At 42.2% G+C, this 20,614-nt stretch overlaps 1 protein-coding gene across 1 annotated transcript in view; it reads left to right on the forward strand.

Moving 5' to 3' along the window:
- Positions 1–18,944, forward strand: part of plcb3 (phospholipase C, beta 3 (phosphatidylinositol-specific)) — a 113,704-nt gene extending 94,760 nt beyond the window's left edge. Inside the window, exons 28-33 of the mRNA XM_038996280.1 lie at positions 645–804; positions 1,002–1,078; positions 3,645–3,734; positions 10,439–10,496; positions 10,739–10,825; positions 17,051–18,944. Of these exons, the coding sequence (XP_038852208.1) occupies positions 645–804; positions 1,002–1,078; positions 3,645–3,734; positions 10,439–10,496; positions 10,739–10,825; positions 17,051–17,344 (766 nt within the window). The 3' untranslated portion in view covers positions 17,345–18,944. The remainder of the gene's footprint in view (positions 1–644; positions 805–1,001; positions 1,079–3,644; positions 3,735–10,438; positions 10,497–10,738; positions 10,826–17,050) is intronic.
- Positions 18,945–20,614: the final 1,670 nt, after the last annotated feature.

Consider the following 20,614-nt stretch of genomic DNA (forward strand, 5'->3'; position numbering starts at 1 on the left):
TAAGTAATTAATTTGCATTTTATTGCATGACATAAGTATTTGATCACCTACCAACCAGTAAGAATTCCGGCTCTCACAGACCTGTTCGTTTTTCTTTAAGAAGCCCTCCTGTTCTCCACTCATTACCTGTATTAACTGCACCTGTTTGAACTCATTACCTGTATAAAAGACACCTGTCCACACACTCAATCAAACAGACTCCAACCTCTCCACAATGGCCAAGACCAGAGAGCTGTGTAAGGACATCAGGGCTAAAATTGTAGACCTGCACAAGGCTGGGATGGGCTACAGGACAATAGGCAAGCAGCTTGGTGAGAAGGCAACAACTGTTGGCGCAATTATTAGAAAATGGAAGAATTTCAAGATGACTGTCAATCACCCTCGGTCTGGGGCTCCATGCAAGATCTCACCTCGTGCGGCAACTTCTGCTGTTTTAGATTCCGTCTCTCACAGTTGAAGTGTACCTATGATAAAAAATTACAGACCTCTACATGCTTTGTAAGTAGGAAAACCTGCAAAATCGGCAGTGTATCAAATACTTGTTCTCCCCACTGTATATATATATATATATATATTAATAATATATTTGTAAAAAAAAAAATATATATATATAATATATTTGTTTGTTTATGTGTGTGTGTCAGTGAGCCAGCAGAGCCAGTGCAGAGGCAGTTGACAGCATTGGAGATGGAGTTACAGAAACAGACGGTGCAGCTGAGAGAGTGGCAAATGCAAGAGCTCCTAAAACTACGGCAACAACAACACACACTGGAGAGAGAGAAGAAACACACACACCTACGAGAGGTATGCACGCACGCACCCAAGCACATACGCATGCACACACACGCACACACATGCACATGCACTCACACACCTAAGAGAGATACACGCACTCACACACCTAAGAGAGATACACACACACACACACACACCTACGAGAAGTACACACACACACATACTAATCACATACAGATTCTCACCCCTCCTGCTGTGTGTTCCAGGCATTTCAGAAAATAAAGGAGACATCCCAGGAATGTCAGATGGCTCAGCTCAAAAAACTTAAGGAGATCTGTGAGAGGTAAGATACTGTTTCATGCTTTATAACGATAGTTTTACACCTTACACCTGTCACCTTATTAAGTACCATAAATTATTATGTGAGTGGTAAGATACTGTTTAACGCTTTATAACTATTGTATAACTCCCAATATATACTGAACAAAAATATGAACGCAACATATTTTGTTGGTCCTATGTTTCATGAGCTGAAATAAAAGATCCCAGAAATGTTCCATATGCACAAAAAGCTTATTTCTCTCAATTTGTGTACACATTTGTTTACATCCCTGTTAGTGAGCATTTCTCATTTGCCAAGATAATCCATCCACCTGACCGGTGTGGCATATCAAGAAGTTGATTAAACAGGTGCACCTTGTGCTGGGGACAATAGAAGGCCACTCTAAAATGTGCAGTTTTGTCACACAACACAATTCCACAGATGTCTCAAACATGCTAACAGCAGGAATGTCCACCAGAGCTGTTGCCAGAGAATTTAATGTTAATTTTTCTACCATAAGCCGTCTCCAACATTGTTTTTTAGAGAATTAGGCAGTATGTCCAGCCTGCCTCACAACCGCAGACTACGTGTAACCACACCAGCCCAGGACCTCCATATCCGGCTTCTTCACCTGGGGGGACAGCTGATGAAACTGTGGATTAGCACAACCGAAGAATTTCTGCACAAACTGTTAGAGACCGTCTCAGGGAAGGTCATCTGCGTGCTCGTCATCCTCACCAGGGTCTTGACCTGACTGCAGTTCGGCGTCATAACCGACTTTAGTGGGAAAATGCTCACCTTCAATGGCCACTGGCATGCTGGAGAAGTGTGCTCTTTACGGATTAATCCCGGTTTCAACTGTACCGGGCAGATGGCACAATTGCATTTTATCAATGGCAATTTGAATGCACAGAGATGCCGTGACGAGATCCTGAGGCCCATTGTCATACCATTCATCCGCCACCATCACCTCATGTTTCAGCATGATAATGCATTGCCCAACGTCACAAGGATCTGTACACAATTCCTGGAAGCTGAAAATGTCCCAGTTCTTCCATGGCCTGCTTACTCACTAGACATATGTCACCCATTGAGCATGTTTGGGATGCTCTGGATCGATGTGTACAAGAGTGTGTTCCAGTTCCCACCAATACCCAGCAATTTCACACAGCCATTGAAGAGGAGTGGGACAACATTCCACATGCCACAATCAACAGCCTGATCAAATTTATGCGAAGGTGATGTGTCGCGCTGCATGAGGCAAATTGTGGTCACACCAGATACTGATTGGTTTTCTGATCCACGCCCCTACCTTTTTTTAGGTTATCTGTGACCAACAGATGCATATCTGCATTCCCAGTCACGTGAAATCCATACATTAGGGCCTAATGAATTTATTTCAATTGACTGATTTCCTTATTTGAACTGTAACTCAGTAAAATCTTTGAAATTGTTGCATGTTGCATTTATATTTGTGTTCAGTGTAGATGGATTTATATAAAAACACCTTTATAACTAGAGTTAAGTTCTTATGTGAGCGGCAGTGTTGGGGGTAACGTGTAACAAAAGTAACGTTACGTAATCAGCTTACTTTTATGAGTAGCGGACTAAAGTAACACGTTGCTTTTTCAAATTAGGTAATATTTTTACAGTTACTTTCAGAATCGTATCTCTACTGGGTGCGTGTTTCCATAATCCGATCTCAACTTGTTTCCTCATTTAGTTCTCAAGCGAGCGGAGAAAGGCTGTTTGGAGAAATGTCATTAAAGATGCTGTCATTAAAGATGCTGTCCATAGAGATGTAGAGGGCTCTGATCTTTGCCATTGATCGCTTCTGTGATACGAAAGCCCATAGAGGGCTTTCCTGTCTAGCTGCAAGTGTGACCTATATACATCTCTATGGGTCCATCATGTATGTGCGGTCTATAACCAGAACCTGCAGCTCGAGAGAAAGATTTTTAACAAAAAGATCTGTACACATGTTTGGCTTGCAGTATATATGGCTAATTAAGCAGCTCATATGATAGTGAAGTATTTGTAGACTAGCACAGGAAAGAACGCCACTGATGAAAAGAGAAACTGCAAACCAGAGTTAGTAAGTAGCCTATATTTAGTAGAGCGCGCGTGGCTTGCTGTGCTTTCTCATGAAAGTAAGTCAAAGTAATATAACGAGTAACATAAGGCATTCCTTTCCACACAAAGTACTTTTGTAAAGTAACGTGTTACTTTTGTTATTTGTATTGATTTATATGTAATGTATTATTTTTTCAAGTAACTAATCCCAACACTGGTAAGAGGTAAGATCATGTTTTATGATCATTTTTAATAATAATTGATTGGATTCATATAGCGCTTTCCCAGATGTTCAAAGCGCTGTAAATACTAAGGGGAACTCACTTCATCCACCACCAACGTGAAGCTCATCACTTAGGTGGTGCACTGCAACCATCTGTGCTAGAACGCTCACCACGCATCAGCTATTATAGCAACTGTATTACTCCGAATGCAGATGGATTCATATCAAAACACCATTTAAAGAAAGCTAAGTTACAAGTTATTGTTTATTTGTTTCTGTTATTGTTTACAGAGAGAAGAAGGAGCTTCAGAAGATTCTAGACAGGAAGAGACAGAACAGCATTATCGAGGCCAAGAGCAGAGACAGAGACAAGGCTGAGTCGTATGTCACTGTGTGTGTGCGTGCGTGCGTGTGTGTGTGCGTGCGTGCGTGTTAGTGTTGCACGCTATACCGAAACTTCTGAACTTTTTCGATACTAGAACATGAAAAATGTCTCGGTAGGAGAATTGTTTTTACTTTCGGTACTTCTGTCAAATGTGTCTCACGTCATATACGGATTGAGAGGATTGAATCTGTCTAGTCACCCCTTAGCACTCACATCTATAGCCATGAAAAGCTTTGAAAGGCTGGTTATGGCTCACATCAACACCATCATCTCAGAAACACTGGCCCCACTCAAATTCACATTCCGCTCCAACAGATCCACAGATGACGCAATCTCTATTGCATTCCACACTGGACTAAAGGAATACCTATGTAAGAATCTTGTTCATTGATTACAGCTCAGCGTTCAACACCATAGTCCCATCCAAGCTCATCACCAGGCTCAGGACCCTGGTACTGAACACCTCCCTCTGCAACTGGATCCTGAACTTCCTGATGGGCCGGCCACAGGAGGTGAGGGTAGACAACAACACATCTGCCACACTGACCATCAACACGTGGCTTAGTCCACTCCTGTACTCCCTGTTCACCCATGACTGCATGGCTGCGCAGGACTCCAACACCATCATCAAGTTTGCTAAAGACACAACGGTGGTAGGACTGATCAACGACGCCAATGAGGCAGTCTGAAGGGAGGAGGTCAGAGACATGGCAGTGTGGTGCCAGGACAACAATCTCTCCCTCAATGTCAGCAAGACAAAGGAGCTGATTGTGGACTACAGGACACGGAAGGGCGAGCACGCCCCCATCCACATCGATGGGGCTGTAGTGGAGCGGGTCGAGAGCTTCAAGTTCCTCGGTGTCCACATCACTCACTAAGGAATTAAAATGGTCCACACACACCCGCACAGTTGTGAAGGGGGCACGACAGCGCCTCTTCCTCCTTACGAGTCTGAAAATATTTGGCATGGGCCTCTCAGATCCTCAAAAAGTTATACAGCTGCAACATTGAGAGCATCTTGACTGGCTGCATCACTGCTTGGTGCGGCAGCTGCAAGGCACTCAACCACAAGGCGCTGCAGAGGATGGTGAGAATGGCCCGGTACATCACTGGGGCCGAGCTCCCTGCCATCCAGGACCTCTATACAAGGCAGTGTCAGAAGAAGGGACAAAAAATTGTCAGACTCCAGCCACCCAAGCCATAGACTGTTCTCTCTACTACCGCATGGCAAGTGGTACCAGTGAATCAAGTGTGGAACCAACAGGACCATGAACAGCGTCTACCCCCAAAACATAAGACTGCTAAACAAGATTGCTAAATAGCTAATTTAATGTCTACCCGGACTACCTACATTGACCATTTTTTGCACTAACTTTCCTGCACAGAGTCTATGCACACACGCTGGACTCTACCCACACATACTTACACTGACACCCCAACATACACACACACACACCCACATACACATACTACATATGCCCCCCCACACACATAACATGCGCACACATGCAAACTGACGCCACACACACACACACATACATACTGGCGCCACATATGCTGCTGCTGCTACTCTCTATCTATCCTGTTGCTTAGTCACTTGATCCTTACCTATATATACATAGCTACCTCAATTACCTCATACCCCTGCACATCGACTCGGTACTGGTACTCCCTGTATATAGCCATGTTATTTTTACTCGTTATTTTTATTCGAAGCATGTGACTATAATACAATTTGATTTGAATAATTTGTCTGAATCTTCTCAAAGGGGAAGTAGTAAGCTGGCCAGGTTACCTGACAGCGCAAGACACTTTTGAAAAGCAAGCGAGAGGAAAGTGAAATTGCAGACACATGGCTTTTCTAACGTAAACATCATGGGAATACTTTGCTTACAGTTATGATGGCCAGCCCACCGAAACAACTATGCAAAAGGTGTTACAAAGCGGTGCAGTGCAAGGGAGGTTTATTTCCAAAACAACATAAAAAAACTATTTTACACATGACATTTGCATTGTAACATTCTGCTAGCAACTAAATTTGAATTTTGTGGGGGGGACAATGATATGAACATATATTCAGCATGACATTCATGTGAGCATTATAATATGATTACAACCCAAAAGTAATGTGAAATGCACTCATATCTTAGCTATGAAAGCAATATATTTAGACTAACGTTACTTGTTTGTCTGGGCTTGCTAGCAGTTGCCACCCTGGGAGTTGCAATGCACTCTGGGAATCGTAGTATGCTATGTAAAATCCATAGGATTTCTATGGTGTGTAGACTTTTGCAATATAGAAGCTTCAGAAATGAGCTTCAAAGTGTTTTTTTATGTCGTTTGGAACTAAACTATTGATTTAATATATTAAATGATTTAGGTACAATTATTTTTTTTTACCTTTATTTAGCTAGGCAAGTCAGTTTGGAACAAATTCTTATTTTCAATGACAGCCTAGGAACAGTGGGTTAACTGCTTTGTTTGTTTTATTATGGCCAAAGATGAGCAAATTAACCCAAATATGTATCAAATTACATTAATGTAATGTAAGTGTAAATTTATCTCAGCTATGGTTTTTCATTAGGAAATGTAAGATTCTCATGGTTTTTAATATGGTGGTATATTTTGGAAAGAAATTGAATATAGAATAAAATATATCATATTTGTTATTTTAGTATTTCTACCAGTTATCAACATATTGTTCAATGTAAAAAATATACACTACATGACCAAAAGTATGTGGACATCTGCTCATTGAACATCTCATTCCAAAACCATGGGCATTAATACGGAGTTGGTCCTCCCTTTGCTGCTATAACAGCCTCCACTCTTCTGGGAAGGCTCTCCACAAGATGTTGGAACATTGCTGCGGAGACTTGCTTCCATTCAGCCACAAGAGTATTAGTGAGGTTGGGCACTGATGTTGGGAGATTAGGCCTGGCTCGCAGTTGACGTTCCAATTCATCCCAAAGGTGTTCGATGGGGTTGAGGTCAGTTCTTTCACACCGATTTCAACAAACCATTTCTGTATGGACCTCGCTGTGTGTACGGTGGCATTGTCATGCCTAGCCTGAACCATGAAAAACAACCGCAGACCATTATTCATCCTCCACCAAACTTTACATTTGGCACAGGAAGCAGGAAGCTTTCTCCTGGCATTCGCCAAACCCAGAATCATCCGTCGGACTGCCAGATGGTGAAGCGTGATTCTTCCAGAGAATGTGTTTCCACTGCTCCAGAGTCCAATGGCGGTGAGCTTTACACCACTCCAGCCAACGCTAGGCATTACGCATGGTGATCTTAAGCTTGTGTGCGTGCGGCTGCTCGGCCATAGAAACCCATTTAATGAAGCTCCCGTCGAACAGTTCTTGTGCTGGTGTTGCTTCCAGATGCTGATTGGAACTCGGAAGTGAGTGTCGCAACCGAGAACAGATGATTTTTACACGCTATGTGCTTCAGCACTCGGTGGTCCGGTTCTGTGCGCTTCGCGGCTGAGCCCACTATGGAGATTGCATGGCCGTGTGCTCGGTTTTATACACCTGTCAATAACGGGTGTGGCTAAAATAGCCGAATCCACTAATTTGAAGGGGTGTCCACATACTTTTCTATATACAGTGCACTCGGAAAGTATTCAGACCCCTTGACTCTTTCCTCATTTTGTTACGTTACAGCCTTATTCTAAAATTGATTAAATAGTTTTTTTCACCCTCATCAATCTACACTCAATACCCCATAATGACAGAGCAAAAACACGTTTTTAGAAATGTTTGCAAATTTATTACAAATAAAAAACAGAAATATCACATTTACAGTATTCAGACCCTTTACAGCCTTGAGTCTTCTTGCGTATGACACTACAAGCTTGGCACACCTGTATTTGTTTTTTTTCTCCCATTCTTCTATGCTGATCCTCTCAAGCTCTGTCAGGTTGGATGGGGAGCGTCGCTGCACAGCTATTTTCAGGTCTCCAGAGATGTTCAATCGGGTTCAAGTCCGGGCTCTGGCTGGGTCACTCAAGGACATTGAGAGACTTCTCCCGAAGCCACTCCTGCGTTGTCTTGGCTGTGTGCTTAGGGTCATTGTCCTGTTGGAAGGTGAACCTTTGCCCCAGTCTGAGGTCCTAAGCGCTCTGGAGCAGGTTTTTATCAAGGATCTCTCTGTACTCTGCTCCATTCATCTTTCCCTCGATCCTGACTAGTCGCCCAGTCCCTGCCGCTGAATAACATCCTGACAGCATGCTAAGCTATAAGAAGTTTGTTGATGGATATCTATACTTTGGATATCTTTTTTATAATTTCAGTTTTACTTGGTGTTATCACTGTTACAAACAATACACTGTTAAACACAATATGGGAGGTGCCAGGTTTCCTCCAGGCCAAAGAGTTTAATCTTGGTTTCATCAGACCAAAGTCTTTAGGTGCCTTTTCGCAAACTCCAAGCGGGCTGTCATGTGCTGTTTACTGAGGAGTGGCTTCTGTCTGGCCACTCTACCATAAAGGTCTGATTGGTGGAGTTTTACAGAGATGGTTGTCTTTCTGGAAGGTTCTCCCATCTCCACAGAGGAACTCTGGATCACTGTCAGAGTGACCATCGGATTCTTGGTTGCCTCCCTGACCAAGGCCCTTTTCCCCCGATTGCTCAGAGTCTTGGTGGTTCCAATCTTCTTCCATTTTGGAACGATGAAGGCCACTGTGGTCTTGGGGACCTTCAATGCTACAGACATTTTTTTGTACCCTTCCCCAAAACTGTGGCTCAACACAATCCTGTCTCGGAGCTCTACGGACAATTCCTTTGGCCTCGTGGCTTGGTTTTTCTCTGGCATGCACTGACAATGACCTTATAAAGACAAGTGTGCCTTTCCAAATCATGTCCAATCAATTGAATTATACCACAGTTGCATTTCAATCAAGACAGTGAAGACATCAACTATGAAATAGCACATATAGAATCATGCAGGAACCAAGAAAAAGCGTTAAACAAATCCAAATAGATTTTACATTCTTCAAAGTGATGACGTCTTTGCACGCTCTTGGCATTCTCTCAACCAGCTTCACCTAGAATGCTTTTCAGGCAGTCTTGAAGGAGTTCCCACATATGCTGAGCACTTGTTGGATGTTTTTCCTTCACTCTGCGGTCCAGCTCATCCCAAACCATCTCAATTGGGTTGAGATTAGGTCATCTGATGCAGCACTCCATCACTCTCCTTCTTGGTCAAAAAGCCCTTACACAGCCTGGAGGTGGGTTGGGTCATTGTCCTGTTTGTAGAAAAAAAGTGATAGTCCCACTAAGCGCAAACCAGATGGGATGGCGTATCGCTGCAGAATGCTATGGTAGCCATACTAGTTAAGTGTGTCTTGAATTCTAAATAAATCACTGACAGTGTCACCAGCAAAACATCATCACACCACCACCTCTATGCTTCACGGTGGGAACCACACATGCGGAGATCATCTGTTCACCTACTCAGCATCTCACAAAGTCACGGCGGTTGACCAAAGGACAGATTTCCACTGGTCTAATGTCCATTGCTCGTGTTTCTTGTCCCAAGCATGTCTCTTCTTCTTATTGGTGTCCTTTAGTAGCATTTTATTTCGACCATGAAGACCTGATTCACACGGTCTCCTCTGAACAGTTGATGTTGAGATGTGTCTGTTACTTGAACTCTGTAGCATTTATTTGGGCTGCAATTTCTGAGGCTGATAACTCTAATGAACTTTTCCTCTGCACCAGAGGTAACTCTAGGTCTTCCTTTCCTGTGGCGGTCCTCATGAGAGCCAGTTTCATCATAGCGCTTGATGTTTTTTTTGCGACTGCACTTGAAGAAACTTTCAAAGTTCTTGACATTTTCGGTATTGACTGACCTTCATGTCTTAAAGTAATGATGGACTGTCGTTTCTCTTTGCTTATTTGAGCTGTTCTTGCCATAATATGGACTTGGTCTTTTACCAAATAGGCCTAACTTCTGTATACCACCCCTCACAACACAATTGATTGTCTCAAACGAATTAAGAAGGAAATAAATTCCACAAATGAACTTTTAACAAGGCACACCTGTTAATTGAAATGCATTCCAGGTGACTACCTCATGAAGCTTGTTGAGAAAATGCCAAGAGTGTGCAAAGCTGTCATCAAGGAAAAGGGTTGCTACTTGTAAAATATATTTTGTTTAACATGATTACTACATGATTCCATATGTGTTATTTCATAGTTTCGATGTCGTCACTATTATTCTACAAAGAAAAATACTGAAATGAGTAGGTTTTGACTGGTACTGGTACTTTTGACTGGTACTGTATGTAAATAAGGTATTTCTGTTTTTATTTGTAATACAATTTGTACGTCTGTTTTCGCTTTGTCATTATGGGGTTATGTGTGTAGATTGATGAGGGGAAAAAATGATTTAATCAATTATAGAATAAGGCTGTAACGTAACAAAATGTGGAAAAAGTCAAGGGTCCTGAATACTTTCCAAATGCACTGAATAGTGTAAATTCAGCCCAGTTTTTATTCTTTGACTTTACTAATACGCTTTATCTTTTTTGCAGTGGTATCGTTTCGGTATTGAATACCGTGATACTAAACCTGGTATCGGTATCAAAGTCAAAATTCTGGTATCGAGACAACACTAGTCTGTGTGTGTGTGTGTGTCTGTTTCTCATGGTCTCTCTTCACCTCTCTCTCTTTCTACCTCTCTCCGTAGGGAACTGAATGAGATCAACAGGAAGCATATCTCAGACTCTGTCACGTTAATCCGCCGGGTAAGTGTGTGCAGGCCTCACACACACATACTTATCGCCTCACTCTTGAGTACATCTCGTTCATGCTTGTGGCGGAATACATGCAGCTTTCTGCGCTGTCAGCCATTGTGATGTCAATAACTCCCTTTCGTTCTTTATTTTCTCCCTCTCTTTCCTTCATCTCTCTTTTCTTTCTCTCCCTCTCTCTTCCTCTCTCCCTCCTACTTTCTTCCCATTTCTATCTGTCTCTTCACCCTGCCTAGTTGGATGAGGCCCAGTCAAGGCGTCAGGAGAAGTTGGTAATCGGTCAGAGAGAAGCCCTACGACACATAGAGGAGGAGCAACCATTGGTGAGACGCACACACACAGACACTGGTGAGACAGACACACATACTGTACCTTCAAATATGCTTTATTGGCATGGCTGTTAAAGTTTAATTAATCCTTCATCTAATCAATTAAAGTATATTTTTTTCGCTCTCTTTCTATCTCTCCTTATCCCTCTCTCTCAATTCAATTTCAATTTAAGGAGCATTATTGGCATGGGAAACATATGTTTACATTGCCAAAGCAAGTGAAATAGATAATAAACAAAAGTTAAATAAACAATTTAAAATGAACAGTAAACATTACACTCACAAAAATTCCAAAATAATAAGGACATTTCAAAAGTCATATTATGGCTGTGTTGTAATGGTGTGCAAATAAAGTACAAAAGGTAAAATAAATAAATATACAGTTGAACTCAGAAGTTTAAATACACTTAGGTTGGAGTCATTAAAACTCGTTTTTCAACCACTCCACAAATTTCTTGTTAACAAACTATAGTTTTGGCAAGTCGGTTAGGACATCTACTTTGTGCATGACACAAGTAATTTTTCCAACAATTGTTTACAGACAGATTATTTCACTTATAATTCACTGTATCACAATTCCAGTGGGTCAGAAGTTTACATACACTAAGTTGACTGTGCCTTTAAACAGCTTGGAAAATTCCACAAGATTATGTCATGGCTTTAGAAGCTTCTGATAGGCTAATTGACATCATTTGAGTCAATTGGAGGTGTACCTGTGGATGTATTTCAAGGCCTACCTTCAAACTCAGTGCCTCTTTGCTTGACATCAGCCAAGACCTCAGAAAATAAATTGTAGACCTCCACAAGTCTGGTTCATCCTTGGGAGCAATTTCCAAACGGCTGAAGGTACCACGTTCATCTGTACAGACAATAGTATGCAAGTATAAACACCATGGGACCATGCAGCCGTCATACCGCTCAGGAAGGAGACGCGTTCTGTCTCCTAGAGATGAACGTACTTTGGTGCGAAAAGTGCAAATCAATCCCAGAACAACAGCAAAGGACCTTGTGAAGATGCTGGAGGAAGCAGGTACAAAGTATATATCCACAGTAAAACGAGTCCTATATCGACATAACCTGAAAGGCCGCTCAGCAAGGTAGAAGCCACTACTCCAAACCGCCATAAAAAAAGACAGACTACGGTTTGCAACTGCACATGGGGACAAAGATCGTACTTTTTGGAGAAATGTCCTCTGGTCTGATGAAACAGAAATATAACTGTTTGGCCATAATGACCATCGTTATGTTTGGATAAAAAAGGGGGAGGCTTGCAAGCCGAAGAACACCATCCCAACTGTGAAGCACGGGGGTGGCAGCATCATGTTGTGGGGGTGCTTTGCTGCAGGAGGGACTGGTGCACTTCACAAAATAGATGTCATCACGAGGGAGGAAAATTAGGTGGATATATTGAAGCAACATCTCAAGACATCAGTCAGGAAGTTAAAGCTTGGTCGCAAATGGGTCTTCCAAATGGACAATGACCCCAAGCATACTTCCAAAGTTGTGGCAAATGGCTTAAGGACAACAAAGTCAAGGTATTGGAGTGGCCATCACAAAGCCCAGACCTCAATCCTATAGAAAATGTGTGGGCAGAACTGAAAAAGCGTGTGCGAGCAAGGAGGCCTAGAAACCTGACTCAGTTACACCAGCTCTGTCAGAAGGAATGGGCCAAATTCACCCAACTTATTGTGGGAAGCTTGTGGAAGGCTACCTGAAACGTTTGACCCAAGTTAAACAATTTAAAGGCAATGCTACCAAATACTAATTTAGTTATGTAAACTTCTGACTGGAAATGTGCCGAAAGAAATAAAAGCTGAAATATGTCATACTATTATTCTGACATTTGACATTCTTAAAATAAAGTGGTGATCCTAACTGACCTAAAACAGGGCATGTTACTAGGATTAAATGTCAGGATTGTGAAAAACTGAGTTTAAATGTATTTGGCAAAGGTGTGTGTAAACCTCCGACTTCAATTGTTTGTTGTTTTTACAATGGTGTTTGTTCTACACTGGTTGGCCTTTTCTTGTGGCAACAGGTCAGAAATCTTGTTGCTGTGATTAAACACAGTGGTATTTCACCCAGTAAGATGGCACCGACAGAGAGATGGTCGCCTCGCTTCGTGTTCTTAGGAAAGTATGCAGTATTTTGTTTTTTATGTATTATTTCTTACGTTGTTACCCCAGGAAATCACAAGTCTTATTACATACAGCCAATAAGAACTATTGGATATAAGAGCAACGTCAACTTACAAACATTACGACCAGGAATACGGCTTTCCCGAAGCGGATCCTCTGTTCGGACCACCACCCAGGACAATGGATCTGATCCCAGTAGGCGACCCAAAACAACGGCGCCGCAGACGGAGTGGTCTTCTGGTCAGGCTCCGTAGATGGGAACATTGCTCACCGCTCCTGAGTATACTACTCGCCAATGTCCAGTCTCTTGACAACAAGGTAGACGAAATTCGAGCAAGGGTTGCCTTCCAGAGAGACATCAGAGATTGTTACATTCTTTGTTTCATGGAAACATGGCTCACTCGGGAAATGTTATCAGAGTTGGCACAGCCACACGGTTTCTTCACGCATCGCGCCGACAGAAACAAACATCTGTCTGGTAAGAAGGGCGGGGGTGTATGCCTTATGACTAATGACTTGTGGTGTAATCATAACAACATACAGGAGCTTAAGTCCTTTTGTTCACCTGACCTAGAATTCCTTACATTCAAATGCCGACCGCATTATCTACCAAGAGAATTCTCTTCGATTATAATCACAGCCGTGTATATCCCCCCCAAGCAGACACCTCGACGGCCCTGAAAGTACTTCACTGGACTCTACGTAAATGTAACGGCAGCCTTCCTCCTCTTCACGAGAAGAGAGGGTGTAACAGGGATCGGACCAACACGCAGCGTAGCCAGTGCTCAACATGTTTAATAAAACAAAACTGTGAACACTTACAACGATACAAAATAACAAAATGTGGCAAACCGATACAGCCCTATCTGGTAAACTTGAAACCATATATCCTGAGGCTGCATTAATTGTAGCTGGTGATTTTAACAAAGCTAATCTGAAAACAAGGCTCCCTAAATTTTATCAGCATATGGAATGCCGCAACTCGAGCTGGCAGCATTCTGGATCATTGCTACTCTAACTTCCGCGACCCATACAAAACCCTGCCCCACCCTACTATCGGCAAATCTGACCATGACTCAGGTCTGTTCAACGCTGGTTCGACCAATCAGATTCCACGCTTCAAGATTGCTTCGATCACGTGGATTGGGATATGTTCCGGATAGCCTCAGATAACAACATTGCTGTATACGCTGACATGGTGAGCGAGTTTATTAGCAAGTGCATCCGTGATGTTGTGCCCACGGTGACTATTAAAACCTTCCCTAACCAGAAACCGTGGATTGATGGCAGCATTCCCACAAAACTGAAAGCCCGAACCACTGCTTTTAATCATGGCAAGGCGACCGGAAACATGACCGAATACAAACAGTGTAGCTATTCCCAAGGCAATCAAACAAGCTAAGCGTCAGTATGGTGACAAAGTAGGGTCGCAATTCAACGGCTCAAACACGAGACATATGTGGCAGGGTCTACAGTCAATCACGGATTACAAAAACAAAAACAGCCCTGTCGCGGACACCGGCGTCTTGCTCCCAGACAAATTAAAAAACTTTTTTGCTCACTTTGAGGACAATACAGTGCCACTGACATGGCCCGCTACCAAAACCTGTGGGCTCTCCTTCACCGTGGCCAATGTGAGTAAAACATTTAAATGTGTTAACCCTCGCAAGGCTGCCAGCCCAGACGGCATCCCTAGCCGCGTCCTCCGAGCATGCGCAGACCAGCTGGCTGGTGTGTTTACAGACATATTCAATCAATCCCTATCCCAGTCTGCTGTGCGCACATGCTTCAATAGAGGCACCATTGCTCCTGTTCCCAAGAAAGCTAAGGTAACTGAGCTAAATGACTATCGCCCCGTAGCACTCACTTCTGTCATCATGAAGTGCTTTGAGAGACTAGTCAAGTGTCATATCACCTCCACCCTACCTGATACCCTAGACCTACTTCAATTTGCTTACCGCCCCAACAGGTCTACAGATGACGCAATCGCAATCATACTGCACACTGTGCTAACCCATCTGGACAAGAGGAATACCTATGTAAGAATGCTGTTCATCGACTACAGCTCAGCATTTAACCCCATAGTACCCTCCAAACTCATCATTAGGCTCGAGACCCCGCCCTGTGCAACTGGGTCCTGGACTTTCTGACGGCCACCCCCAGGTGGTGAGGGTAGGAAACATCTCCACCCCACTGATCCTCAACACTGGGGCCCCACAAGGGTGCATTCTCAGCCCTCTCCTGTACTCCCTGTTCACCCATGACTGCGTGGCCATGCACGCCTCCAACTCAATCATCAAGTTTGCAGACGACACTAGAGTGGTAAGCTTGATTACCAACAACGACGAGACGGCCTACAGGGAGGAGATGAGGGCCCTCGGAGTGTGGTGTCAGGAAAATAACCTCACACTCAACGTCAACAAAACAAAGGAGTTGATCATGGACTTCAGGAAACAGCATAGGGAGCACCCCCCTATCCACATCGACGGGACAGTAGTGTAGAAGATGGAAAGTTTTAAGTTCCTCTGCGTACACATCACGGACAAACTGAAATGGTCCACCCACACAGACGGCATGGTGAAGGCGCAACAGCTCAGGAGGCTGAAGAAGGCTGAAGAAATGTGTCTTGTCACCGAAAACTCTCAAACTTTTACAAGTGCACAATTGAGAGCATCCTGTCGGGCTGTATCACTGCCTGGTACGTCAACTGCTCCGCCCACAACCGTAAGGCTCTCCAGAGGGTAGTGCTGTCTGCACAACACATCACCAGGGGCAAACTACCTGCCCTCCAGGACACCTACATCACCCGATGTCACAGGAAGGCCAAAAAATATCATCAAGGACAACAACCACCCGAGCCACTGCCTGTTCACCCCGCTATCATCCAGAAGGCGAGGTCAGTACAGATGCATCAAAGCTGGGACTGAGAGACTGAAAAACAGCTTCTATCACAAGGCCATCAGACTGTTAAAGAGCCATCATTACCATTGAGTGGCTGCTGCCAACATACAGACTCAAATCTCTAACCACTTTAATAATTAATAATTGGATGTAATAAATGTGTCACTAGTCACTTTAAACAATGCCACTTTATATAGTGTTTACATACCCTACATTACTAATCTCATATGTATATACTGTACTCTATACCATCTATTGCATCTTGCCTATGCTGCACGGCCATCACTCATCCATATATTTATATGTACATATTCTTATTCATCCCTTTACACTTGTGTGTATAATGTAGTTGTTGTGAAATTGTTAGATTACTTGTTAGATATTACTGCACTGTCGGAAATAGAAGCAGAAGCATTTCGCTACACTCCCATTAACATCTGCTTACCATGTGTATGTGACCAATACAATTTGATTTGAATTGAATAGATATGGTGGTTTATCAAAATTGGATTTGTTTTCAAATTCTTTGTGGGTCTGTGTAATCTGAGGGAAATATGTGTCTCTAATATGGTCATACATTTGGCAGGAGTTTAGGAAGTGCAGCTCAGTTTCCAACTCATTTTGTGGCCAGTGTGCACATAGCCTGTCTTCTCTTGAGAGCCAGGTCTGCCTTCGGCGGCCTTTCTCAATAGCAAGGCTGTGCTCACTGAGCCTGTACATAGTCAAATATTTCTTTAGTTTTGGGTCAGTCACAGTGGTCAGGTATTCTGCCACTGTGTACTCTCTGTTTAGGGCCAAATAGCATTGTAAATTATTTTACAAGTAATTCTCTTTTTGTTTTCTCATGATTTGGTTGGTTCTAATTGTGTTTCTGTCCTGGGGCACTGTGGGGTCTATTTGTGTTTGTGAATAGCGCCCCAGGACCAGCTTGCTTAGGGGGCTCTTCTCCAGGTTAATTTCTCTGTAGGTGATGGCTTTGTTATGGAAGATTTGGGAATCACTTCCTTTTAGGGGGTTGTAGAATTTAACAGCTTTTTTCTGGATTTTGATAATTAGTAGATATCGGCCTAATTCTGCTCTACATGCATTATTTGGTATTTTACGTTATACACAGGGGATATTTTTGTAGTATTCTGAATGCAGTCTCAATTTGGTGTTTGTTCTATTTTGTGATTTCCAGCTGCAGGCCCGATTGGAGCGAGACTTGGAGGCGGAGTTACAACGTCTACCAGAGGAGATCTGCCAATACCTGCAGGCGGAACTCGAGTCCAAAGGTCTCCGTAGCGACGCTCTCTTCTCCTTATCCATTCACAGCCCTAGCTCTAGCTCGGGTCCGCCCTCCAACTGCTCCACACCCACTTTTCCCTTAACACCCAATAGGAGCACCTGGAACAGGAGTCTGGACAATAGCATTGCCTCATTGGTGGACTCATCCTCTTCCTCTACCCCTGTCCTATCAGAAGCAGATATGTAAGCCATATGTACATCTATGTAAACCTAATGGTCCTGAGCTTCAGTTAGTTTTTTTGTTAATGTTTTCATAAAAAAATATATATATATATATATATTTGTATTTCTTCTCACCAGGGTTTTAGATAGAGAGATAGACGAGGTTACCAAAAGTTTTTGCTTGATTTTGAACTGCCCAGGAAAATGCCCTATGCGTGTTTTCACATGTTGGTCTGCGTCCCAAATGGCACCCTTTCCCCTATTTAGTACATTAGTTTTGACCAGAACCCTATTGAGAATAGGGTACATTGGGACGCAGGCATATTCTGTATGTGGACAAGAATATTCTGTGGATATATTATTATTATTATTATTATTATTATTAATCTGTGTAATGTAATGTTATTGTTGTTTTACATGACCTGTACTACTGACTAAAGGTGTCCTTGGGGAGAAAAGAGGGATGAATGGAGAAGAGGAGGAGAAGTGATCGTGGTAGCGAACAATTTAGATTTTTTGGGGGAGCGATGCTGATTTGCTCTGGAATAGAAAGACCTTTCTGAAACTTTCTTTCTGTATCCCTTCCTCTCCTCACCAATCCTCCCTCACTGGTACTTGCTGCCTGTCTGTCTTGGTATATAATATTATAATATGCCTCTGTGTATATTCATCAACATTATTTTACCACTTTTTTAATCTTTAATTTGTTTTAATCTTTTTTTGTGATGGATGATCTATTTAATTTAGTCAGCTGAGCAAATGCAGATATTTTTTTTGGTGGGGGGGTTAATTGCCGGGTTGCTATGGTAACCAGGGGAGACGACTTTGCTGTGGTATTTTAGCAGTCATCGTACCCCTTCCCCCTCCCTTTTGGTTGTGAGGGTCTATTTAAAAGTTTGAAAGTTTTCATACGCAGTGTTGATTGAATGGTTCACACCATTGCTTGAAGGGAGAAGACCTCACACACGTCAAAAAACAGTGGTGTCAGGGTACCTCTAGTGGTTAAGACCATTGGGCCAGTAACTGAAACGTTACTGGTTTTCAAATCCCTGAGCTAATTAGGTGAAAAATCTGTTGATGTGCCCTTGAGCAAGGCACTTAACCCTAATTGCTCCAGTAAGTCGCTCTGGATAAGAGCGTCTGATAAATTACTAAAATGTATATGTACATTTAGGACCCCAAAAGTGGTTTTATTTTTACGCTGATGTTGTTTAGGATCAGGGAACATGATTTTACAAAATCACAATTTATATGTATTTATGTACATCGGAGCATTAGTTTGGGCACACGTTTATTTTTTTATTTGATCAGCACATGTATTTAGTGCTAAAGATGGTCTTTATGATTTTAGGAAATCCACCCCAGTATGTGTTGAACACACAGAACAACAGCTTTAACCAGTGTCTCTGTGTCTCGCTTGTCCTTACGAGAATATGTTTTTAAAAGCTGAATTTAAAGTTGATGAATTTTTTGTTATTGCTCTGTTATCAAACGGTTTTATTTGTTTTAAAACCTTTTATTCAAAGAAGTCATGACAACCATTTTTTAAATCATTATGGCCAAATTAGTTCTATTTTTGTTTCATCAGACCAGAGGATATTTCTCCAAAAAGTACAATCTTTGTGCCCATGTGCAGTTGCAAACTGTAGTCTGGCTTTTTTTATGCCGGTTTTGGAGCAGTTGCTTCTTTCTTGCTGAGCAGCCTATCAGGTTATGTCGATATATGGCTCGTTTCACTGTTGACATAGATACTTCTGTACCTGTTTCCTCCAGCATCTTCACAAGGTCCTTTGCTTTTGTTCTGGGATTAATTTTCACTTTTCACACCAAAGTACGTTCATCACTAGGAGACAGAACGCATCTCCTTCCTGAGTGGTATGATGGCTGCGTGGTGCCATTGTGTTTATACTTGCGTACTATTGTTTGTACAGATGAACGTGGTACCTTGAAGTGTTTGGAAATTGCTCCCAATGATGAACCAGACTTGTGGAGGTCTACAATTTATTTTCTGAGTTCTGGACTGATTTCTTTTGATTTTCCCGTGATGTCAAGCAAAGAGGCACTGAGTTTGAAGGTAGGCCTTGAAATACATCCACAGGTACACCTCCAATTGACTCAAATGATGTCAATTCGCCTATCAGAAGCTTCTAAAGGCATGACATAATTTTCTGGAATTTTCCAAGCTGTTTAAAGGCGGCACAGTCAACTTAGTGTATGTAAACCTTTGACCTACTGGAATTGTGATACAGTGAAATAATCTGTCTGTAAACAATTGTTGGAAAATTACTCATGTCATGCACAAAGTAGATGTCCTAACCGACTTGCCAAAACTATAGTTTGTTAACAAGAAATTTGTGGAGTGGTTGAAAAACGAGTTTTAATAACTCCAACCTAAGTGTATGTAAACTTTTAGAATGGACACCATGTTGCTGCCATTGAGCATTCCATTTATCCATTCATGACAAGTATTTGGATATTAAATAAATTCAAGATGTTCAGTTACTGAGCATGTTTAATTTAAGAAAATTCTATAAACTGCTATTTGTCAATATTGCACATGGCTATCATATGGAATTATTTGATTGTACTGTGTCATGTAAATGCATCATAATGCAGAAAACTCAATGTCTTAACTCTCTAAATGGCTCTAGATAGAAGACTATACTATGTCCTAGAATACGGCCAGAGAATTTTACTGCAGAACACTATGTTCTAGAATACAGTGGTTCTGTTACAAAGTTAGAGGCTCTTTATAGGCCTTCACGTTCACATGCCGAAGAGAGTTCCATTGAAGGTGTGTGTTTGTGTGTGTAATGCGTGCATGCGGGTATCAAATAAGATCTAGATGAAACAGAAAGAGCCAGAAGGTTGTGCTCCATTCACTATTGTGGTTTGCCAGTTTCCTACCCTAGAGACTCAGCCTGGGGGCTAATTCAGTTTAGCCTTGTGGGCTAGTTTCAGCTCTATCTCCACACATATACACACACACACACACACTCTTCAGCCCCACACTGTAAACCAGGGATCATCAACTAGATTCAGCCGTGGGCCGGAGCATAATTACAAATCATTTGTAGACCGTAAATTGAACCGCAAAAAGCCCAAACAGATATATTTGACAAAAACATAATAATTTCAAGCTATGCTTACATTTGTATACGATTACGTTTCACTCTATTATGTGTGGGAATACTTTGCAACAGATTTTCTAAAGTAAAATAACTTGGAGCTGATTTTCTGGTGTTTTTACAGTTTATGTCCAACAATGAAAATTTTAAAAATATACAGTACCAGT

The sequence above is a fragment of the Salvelinus namaycush genome, chromosome 6 (genome assembly GCF_016432855.1).
Source record: "Salvelinus namaycush isolate Seneca chromosome 6, SaNama_1.0, whole genome shotgun sequence".
NCBI lineage: Eukaryota > Metazoa > Chordata > Actinopteri > Salmoniformes > Salmonidae > Salvelinus > Salvelinus namaycush.